A 9,353-nucleotide genomic window follows, 5' to 3' on the forward strand; every position below is an offset into this window, starting at 1 on the left:
TAATACTAAGCTAACAATCCTTAATTGAATAGGGTGATCTCTAGAAGATTTTGACTTAATAAAACCTTTTTCAAAAAAACAAAAAAAAAAAAAAATCAAACAGTCAACTATAATAAAGTGACAGGCTGGAATGTGGATGTTACATGAAGCCGTGTAGCAAAGTATCCATGCAGTCAAGTGGACAAGTTAAGCCAACATACAATTCTCCACAATTGGGTTCATCTAGTGTCGGTCTTTGCTCAAATTTGATCAATTGATCCCACAAGAAGCCGAAAATAATTGTATTGAATGCATGTATCGTAATTATAAGATTTTTTTTTTATTTTTTAATATAATAATAAGAACTTAATTTTCCGCCCTGTAATGACTAATTACACTAGCTAGAACAATTATAAACAGAGGTAATATGTACTCATGTTTTTTACGTTAAATTTGATTGTTAGAATTCATATCGAATCTTTGCAAAAGTAAAGACAAAAATTTTTGATTGATAGAATAAACTTTGATTAACACAAAAACCGTTTCAATCACCAATCCAAAGATAGTAAGGCCTTTGAAGCTAGGCATTTGTTTATATGTTTTAACTTTAATACATTTTTAAAAGAAAAGTAAATTATGCACTAAAGACATTAGTATAATTCATATTGAGTAGCACCACTTTTTTTATATTGACAAAAATTAAATAATGATCAAGTTATAGTAATTAAAATACATAAATGTTATTACTTTATGTTTATTAGTTAACATCAAGAGATGGAGAAGTGGGGCATGCGATCTCAACTTTGCTACCAATGGTGGGCCACCAACCCCAATTTCCTAGCCCCTTCCCTTTAAATTTATGGTTATAAATAGAGGTCCAAATTTCTATTCAATATATCCATGCACATAATAATTTCCTTTAATCCTACATTTGCACTTATATTATTAAACCCCTCCAACTACAACATCAAAACATGTCAAAAAATACACAAAATGAGTCCAATATAGCTATGGTGCAAGACTTCTACAATGCACTTACAAAAGGAGACGGCGAATGTGTCACAAAACACTTAGCAAGTGACTTGGAGTGGTGGTTTCACGGGCCGCCTCAATGCCAACACATGAGACGGGTGTTGACAGGCGAGTCGGCCACCCCTGAGTTTCAATTCGAGCCCCGGTCCATCATGACCCTTGATGAAGACCGGGTCATCGCCGAGGGGTGGGAAGGAACCCACTCTTATTGGGTCCATGTTTGGACCCTAAAAGGTGGGCTCATCACACAATTTAGAGAATACTTTAATACATGGCTCACAGTGAAAGACCTTAGGCCCCATAAAAGTGGGTGGAAAATTAGGCCAGTGAACCAGAAAGAGACCCTTTGGCAAAGCCAAATGTTTGGACGTAGTGGTACTCGGTCTATGCCTGGACTTGTGCTTGCTATTTGATCAACTAATTAAGTTCTTAGCTTATTTTAATGTAACATAAGCTAGTTAAGATAGTTAATTAGCTGTCTATTTTGGCTGTGAATATATTTTCTTATGGTGTGAATGAATAAATTACTTATTACTTTGTTGGCGTTTTATATGGTACAATGAAAGTTATGTCACAAGGTTTATAGAGCCATATTTGTTTGTTGAAAAACTGACAAGTTAGCAGAAGTTAATCAAATACTTTCTCTGTGTTTTTTTAAGTGTTACAGTTTGACCGACACATAGTTTTAGGCAATTTAATTGACTTAAATAAAATAATACGTAAGTGAGGAAGTTGGAATGTTAAAAAATTGTAAAAGAAAGATAGTGGAGTTAATAATTTATTGAAAAGTAATGATTGTGAGAGAGATATAATAAAAAAAAATGGTAGTGGATGTGGGTGAGGACCATGAGAGGAGAGAGATATAATATTTTAATGTAGCTTTTTGCCAAAAAAAGAAGTGTAACACTTATAAAAATACGGACGAATTTGATAAGTGTAATACTTACTAAAACACGGAGAGAGTAGTTTTAGTACCCCTACATTAATACAATAAGAACTACAGAGTATATATGAATAATAAGATAGTTTTTCGTTTTCAAAACCCCAATGTTGGCTTGCTTTATTAGATAGTGCATGCGGGTGTATGGTGCTCACTGTGCACGCGATCCACAAGACAATCTTAATGAAACAAAACACACATCCTTTCCTCTTGCAAAAGTAACATGATCCAGTATAAAAAGAACATAACTCCTTATGAAAGAACATAGCTCAATATGATAAAAATGAATTTGTAGATTTTTTTGTTATCATTCAGATGCTATGCTATTTTGATTTTTTGAACTCAGTTGGTGATCTTTTAGATTTTTGTTCTTCGATTAGGCGTGTATGTCGTGTCATTTTGAAATAAGTGCACGATGATCTACGTGCACTTGGGTAGTGCAAGGTTTAACAATTATTTTAATTCAATTACAGAGTAGTTAATTATAAAATACCCCTTTACAAACATATTAATAATCATATAAAATTACTACGTATATTATTTTAATAAATCTGTGAAATTGTTACATTTTACTGTATAAAATAGCACTCGTATTGTTTATGTTTGGCTTTGTAAATATATTACCACCTAAATCAATCATTGGATGGGGAATATAATAAAAAAAAAAGAAAAATAAAACAAATATAATAAAGTGGTCTCCTCAAAAAACTGAAAAAAATAAAGAATAAACCATTCTAAGATCAGATTATCATTGTTTAATTGAGTCATTGGGACATTAGTGTTAGCACCACACAACCCATGTTAGTGATACAATTACAAAGGTTTAAAACAATATAACAAAGTTCTTTCAAAAAAAAAAAAAAAACATAACAAAGTTAATACTACCTCCGTTTCTTTTTAGTTGACACGTTTTGACTTTAGCACTATTCATCCACCTCCCTTTGACCGTATTTTGTACTCTATACGTAATGAAAAATATAGTCATGTGGGATCTTATTAGATTCGTCACATTATATACTATCAAAGTATCAACTTTTCATAATTTTTGCTTATCGATAATTAAAGATATTAATGATTGAATAAGTGCATTGGCAAACGTGACTAAAAAAACGTGTCAACTAAAAAGAAACGGAGGAAATATATATTAGCAAATAATTAGGAAAATGAAAGCAAAGATCATTTACGGCCTATTTGATAGATAATAGTATTTAACGGTCAGCAAACTACAAATGTTTTATGAGTACTTCATAAATTTTCATTGTCGCTAGATACAAATGTATTTACAAATTCATTTTCATTACCACTTATTAAATGGACCGTAAATGATAAATGATCGTTGTCTAGTTGTCTAGCCACCGTCAAAGCAGCAAAGCAGGCAAGTTAAGGTACTTAAACCAGTACTCAGAGTATGTTTTTCTATATCAGACAGAAAAACCACATCTCTGCCTTCTCCATACAATGTGGTAAAGGGTAAGGATTTTAATTAATGAATTTAATGCCAATAATAATTATAATTCAGCAATTGCTAATTCAACTCGTAAAAAACAATTGTACAACCCCCTTGAATATGTGGACAGCAAGATAAGCATTGTTTCGAGAAAAGACAGATAAATACAAGAGTAATTACAAAAGATCGAAAGGGATCTATGTCGGTATACGCGTATACCATTCAAATGGGACTATTTGTCCTTCTTGACGACGCTTTTTCATAAACCAAACTAAGCTCGGTCTAGTGATAAGGATGATACTTTTCAACTTTGTGGTTGGGGTTCAATCCCACTGGAGGTAATTTGAGAGTGGGAATCCCTTATTCTTCCCCCTCACTCTCAAAGTGTCTGACGGACCAAAAAAACCATGAGAATTGAGGTTCGGTTAGATCCTTCTCCTTACCTTAAAAAAAAAAAAAAAAAAAAAAAAAACTTTTTCATAAACCAGTTATTTCAGATTTGAAGGGATTTTTAGTACAGTTACAATCATGCCGTGTCATATCTATATTCATATTCGGGGATAAATAGGTTGGTAAACTACAACATTAACTCGACTCATTTAGTTAAATGTATAGTGTAGTATTAATCCATCAAATTAAACATGTCAAAAACTTAAGACACTAGCCTGATTTTTCCGTGTCCAATTCATATCGTATTGTCATGTTATATGAAGTATGAGATACGAAGTATAAAATAGAGTTAGCCTCGCTCAAAAGATTTGTTATCAATTCCATACATTATTGCCTTATTGGCTATTTTCTTGGGCCCAAGTTAAATCATGTTAGTCTTGTATTGGAAATCTAAACACTAACCCAATCTATCTAATTAAAGGGTAATGCTATATATAGCTCCCAAATAAGCTCCCAAATAATTTACACTTCACGCGTAATCTCCTTCAAGGAGCCTTGTTACCTGGCTTCCCACAAGATGGGGAAAATAGAGAACCCGGGGGGTGGGGGAGGCATGACAAGGGAAATGACATGCTACAATGGATGACCCAAGGGTAAGGTGAGCAAATTAGATAAGTGTAACGGACTAGGTGAAGCCTGGGTAGACCAAACTGATTATATGAGATCTCAGACACTGATTTACTGAAACTGGTACATAAAGATGGTCACTTCTCACTTGGATCATTGGATGTGAAACGCAGGACAAGTCCAAGAGAGTTGCAAGGTGCTTTTATAGGAAGTCGAATAAGGGTCTAGAATGGGGGAAGATTAATTTGGTTTTGTTGAGAACGGCCAAGCCTTTCGTGGTTCAAGTTGCTATCAGAGGAGCTGCAAAAGCTAAACATCAACAACTTGCAAATGATATTTTGCCAAAAAATTGAATAATATTGTGCCAGGTATGTGTGCTAAATTCCAAGAAAATTTGGAGCCAGCAAATTGCATCATATAAACGAAAATGAAAGGTTCATCCCTGAAGCAGCCTCCCTAACAAGAATGAATGGGTCTGACCTTAAAGCAACTTATAATTAAATTCTAATGAGTAATGATACAAACTCAAACCACGCGTGCAAGTGACTAGTATCAAGTTCAATCATGCAGCAATTTGCGAATATTCCAGAAAATAAATTTTGAGCTAATTAAACAGAAAAAATTGTTTGAGTAAGAAAGAACGTAATGTTTGACAGTTAAGAGAAACCTTGAGTATTACTGTTAGTTAGTACAAGTCGTAAAACAAAATATTATACAATGTTCCCCTGTATGCATCGATCAAACTACCAGCAATTCTGCAATCACCTGCAGAAAAAGCATTTTCTTTCTGCAATTATACAATGTTCCCTGTATGCATCGATCAAACTACCAGCAAATAATGGTCACACTGAGAACGTTTAGTAAAGGAGTAATAATCACTTCATCTCACAAAAAAAGCTGCACGAATAAGAAAGGTATGTTAATAGCTAGGAAAATGAGGTTCAAGAAATTGCAATAAAAATTAAAGATCAACTAAATTCAGCTATATCTTCCTGGCCAGATACTTACTTTGCAAGCAGCAAAAACCATGCATTTCAAAGCTAGGAAAAGTATATGGCTGCAAAGTTGGTTTCTCATTACTACAGACATCAGAAATTTGAATCAAATCCAGTTCAATCTTACTTCATACTTCCCTAAGATCCTCGACTTCCATTTTCATTGTCGCTGGGTTAGGTGGCATCATAGTTTCATTCATCAATACAGAAGGTTTAATCTTGGATGAACCAGAATTTAACCAATGTGAGGTATTCAAATCAGACATGGATTGAGTACCAGACCTGCCAGTACTACCTTCACGAGGTAACGGGGTTAGAGTAGAATTGCTGTCAAATCCATTCTTTTTGTAAATTCTATCTTCCACTGTCTCATAGAAATCTGCTGTTCGAACTTCCTGTGCCAGAGAGCACCAGCAGCAAAAGAGCCACTGAACACAGTCTGCAACATTTGGTTTTCCAAAGCACATGTTATTTGGTGGCAGGTTGAATCGTTTTCTCATTTGAATCCGCCAAAATCCTCCATAGAGCAACCCAAATACACAAAGTGCAATGCCAGTAATGCCCAAAATCCCTCTTACTGTTTCATTATCAATGTTAGCAGCAGCCAAGTTAAAGATCCAAAAGGGGGCCGTGCAGAAAAGGAGAAATGTTGCTATGTGAACATACATATTCCCAAAACCAAGCCTTTCTAGATTCCAACCAAAAACACAAAAGCAGCAGAAAACTGAGAGATATGCCACAAAAAAATCTTCCCATAAGCTAAACAGACCTCCTTTCCACTCAGGTTTGTTCTCAACAACCCCTCTTTCATCTCGGGTTGCAAATGCATACTTTTTCTCCAAGGATTGCCTCCTCAACTGTTTAGGTGCTTCCTCATCAGCATCACATTCATAATCCTTCCCAAGCGGGCTAAGAACACAGTACAACCCTGCTACTGCAGGAGCAGCTATGGCAAATGTTATGCAAACACCAACTCCAATTAGTGGCCGCTCAGATCTTCTGTAGCCCAAATTAAGGCCACATAAAGCGTATTGAGCAAAGCAATTAATGTGAAGCAAAGTAATCACAACCATCATGTGTGCCCGTTCATTAGGTTTAGCAGTCCCGTTCTTGCAATAAATCTTCCTTAGCACTGATATATCATCCGACTTCCACCTACACAAAAGCACCAAATGGTAGAACCTCTTTGGATGTTGATAAAGACACATAAGTGTAAAGAGGGCATTGATAATCTGGTTATTAACCTCGAACCACTCATCCCTCTGTGATTTCTTTGGAAGAACATGGTTTAACATTCCTGCCATCACAAGAAACAGAATTGCACCTGTCACAGCAACACAAACTATCCACAAAAGGAGGACCATATTCAATGGTTTCCTAACCCACTCTTTGCACATTCGCCTCACAGAAGGCCAATCAACTTTACTAGACATAACATCTTTGAAACGTTTTCGAATACCTTGCATAACAGGAGCATTACTCGAGAGCTCATCCTTGTCCTCAGATATCCTAAGAAAACCAGCAGAGGGAGAACCTCGTTTCCCTTTCGGACTGACTTTTAGTAACTTCAATCTGCTAGAAAGACTAGTAGGATTTTCGGCGAGTCCCCTAGGCGATTTTTCATCACTTAAGAGTCCCTTCCTAGATGTTGAAATTTGCAAAGACACATGATTCTTTGAATTACTACCCCCATTTAAGGTATCAGAGTCACCTAAGTAGCTCAAATTAGACCCAGAACCTCCTTCATTTCCAGTTGAAGCCATTACAAATTCTTCAAAAATTCCACAAACTTTGTAACTTTCTTTATCCACCTTTCAATATACCATAATAAACAACCAATGGTTCAAGAACATAACTTGAATACCCAGATAGCAATACCTACAATAACCCACAAAAGAAACACACCCAAATGGCCAAATGATAAGCAATCAATCCAGAAAACTAATTCAATCAGCAAATAAATTGAAACATTTAGTTAAATTATTATCTAAACATTTAGTTAAATTAGCAAATAAATTGAAACATTTAGTTAAATATTCACTAAACATTTAGTTAAATTAGCAAATAAATTGAAACATTTAGTTAAATATTCACTAAACATTTAGTTAAATTAGCAAATAAATTGAAACATTTAGTGAAATTATTCTCTAAATTATGTGATTATAAAACTTTAGCACTAAAAAATCATCAACTCCAAAAACAAAGGCAAATGTAATACTAACAGAGGTCTACATAATGGACAACAAACACACAAACTAAAAAAAAGGTGCACACTACAACATCTATAAAATTGGCCTTAATGCCGAAAATTCGGGGTCGGCTACATGAACCAAGAATTTATCTCATGTGGTTGTACGCAAAAAATCATCTTACTTCATTCAAAATGAACATAATGTAGAAAGTGAAAAATACAGTGTATGCATTGCAGATTACCTCAAACTAGCGAGTTTCTTTTGCAGCACTTAAAAGCAGTATATCTCATATTCTCTTGCTATGAAGAACACCCAGAAGCCCAAATTAACTTAAGCAAAATTATCAACAAAAAGAAGGATGATAATGAACAAATTAGTGTGTAATTTTTTTTCTTAATTATATGTTTAAAAATTTAGTGGAATCTACTAAAGAAAAATAGTGTCTAAAAGCAAAAAAGATTTTTAAAAATTTAAAAAGAAGAGAAATTTCAACAACATTGAGCCCACAATGTCAAAATTTGCCTCCTCTTGACTTAAAAATTACAAAGATTTGAAAACAAAAAATCTTGAAAGTAAAGCACAATTCGAGAAGAACAAAACAGGGTATGCTTGCTAAATTGCTATTGCCTAGCTGCAAAATCCGCTATATGAAAAATATTTTCACTAAATAATTTTTTTTTTATTTTTTTTTTTTATTTTTTTTAGAATTTTACTAAATAATTTGAATAAAGTGGATATGACATTAAATTTGACCTTTTTGAAAATCGAGTTGAATACCCGTTTAAACTTTTAAGATGAGCCATGAAAAACATTGTTAGGCTCTAGAATACTTTTTAAATCGTTGATAAAAAAAGCATTATCCAACAAGAGGTGTGTTTATATCATTTAATAGTCTCCAATTAGGACAAGCATTTCTTGGTTCAATGCTTCCTTTTTCATGATGATATTGGTATCAAGACTCTCTACGTTCATTCATTGAAGTCAAAACTTTGGTTCAAAGCGTTGGTTTATTTTGGTTATGTCAAAAATACGACTTTTAGCCTAGTTATGTATGTACTTTGTATTACTCAGTAATACTTAAAATTATTGTTATTAATTTTATTACTCCGTATAAAAAACTACAAATATTGTTTATGGTCAAAATTATATGTTCATAAACATAGTAGTAAAAGTCAATAATTCATGTATCGAAAAATAAAAGAAATGAAAATCTTTGTTTATAATTTCGACTAGTAACTTCTCATTCATAGCATTTAGATCCGTGCATAGCTTTTGTTCAAATTTAAAGAGGGTCTTATTTATTTTTGTTATTTTTTTTTTTTTTTTTGTTAAAAAAGTACTTCGTAGTTATTTGGGCCAAGTAGCCGAATTACTATGAGCGCTAGCAATCTATCATGCTCATTGTAGTTGGTAAAATAAACACTAGAAACTCCTAGTCTGTAAGGGCATGGGATGTACAGGTTCCAAAATAGGAACGGTTCTACCTAGCACTGTCAAAACGGTTTGACAGTTTGGTTTCGGTTCGGTTTGAAATCGGTTCGGTATTTAATCGGGTCGGTTTGGAATCGGTTTAATTGTCTCACGGGTCGGTTTTGGTTCGATTTAAATGGTTATCGGTTCGACTCGGTTTCGGTTTATTCTTAAGCAGTTTTAATTCGGTTCGGGTTGTAAACAGTCCGGGTAGTAAACGGTTCGGTGCAGACGGGTTGCGGTTTGTTAACGGTGCGGTGTAAACGGTTTTTATTCCGGTT

The 9,353-nt window shown here is 34.1% G+C and overlaps 2 protein-coding genes across 2 annotated transcripts; one reads left to right on the forward strand and one right to left on the reverse strand.

Moving 5' to 3' along the window:
• The first annotated feature begins 891 nt into the window (after positions 1-891).
• On the forward strand, positions 892-1,548 carry LOC145618247 (senescence associated gene 20-like). The gene has a single exon (XM_081673021.1). The coding sequence runs from the start codon at positions 954-956 to the stop codon at positions 1,422-1,424; it is 471 nt and encodes a 156-aa protein (XP_081529147.1). The 5' UTR covers positions 892-953; the 3' UTR covers positions 1,425-1,548.
• A 3,595-nt stretch (positions 1,549-5,143) lies between these two features.
• On the reverse strand, positions 5,144-8,451 carry LOC145618209 (uncharacterized). Its single transcript, XM_081672989.1, has 3 exons — positions 7,844-8,451; positions 5,424-7,288; positions 5,144-5,312 (listed from the first exon to the last, which is right to left on the reverse strand). Exon 2 carries the CDS (start codon positions 7,171-7,173, stop codon positions 5,539-5,541), a length of 1,635 nt encoding a protein of 544 aa, XP_081529115.1. The 5' UTR covers positions 7,174-7,288; positions 7,844-8,451; the 3' UTR covers positions 5,144-5,312; positions 5,424-5,538.
• Positions 8,452-9,353: the final 902 nt, after the last annotated feature.

This window comes from Chenopodium album, chromosome 26 (genome assembly GCF_948465745.1).
Source record: "Chenopodium album chromosome 26, dcCheAlbu1.1, whole genome shotgun sequence".
In the NCBI taxonomy this organism is placed as follows: domain Eukaryota; kingdom Viridiplantae; phylum Streptophyta; class Magnoliopsida; order Caryophyllales; family Amaranthaceae; genus Chenopodium; species Chenopodium album.

What these genes read in the sequence shown, in the direction of transcription:
- LOC145618247 (XM_081673021.1), top strand. Translation starts at nt 954, where the DNA reads ATGTCAAAAAATACACAAAATGAGTCCAATATAGCTATGGTGCAAGAC.
- LOC145618209 (XM_081672989.1), bottom strand. Translation starts at nt 7,173, where the DNA reads ATGGCTTCAACTGGAAATGAAGGAGGTTCTGGGTCTAATTTGAGCTAC.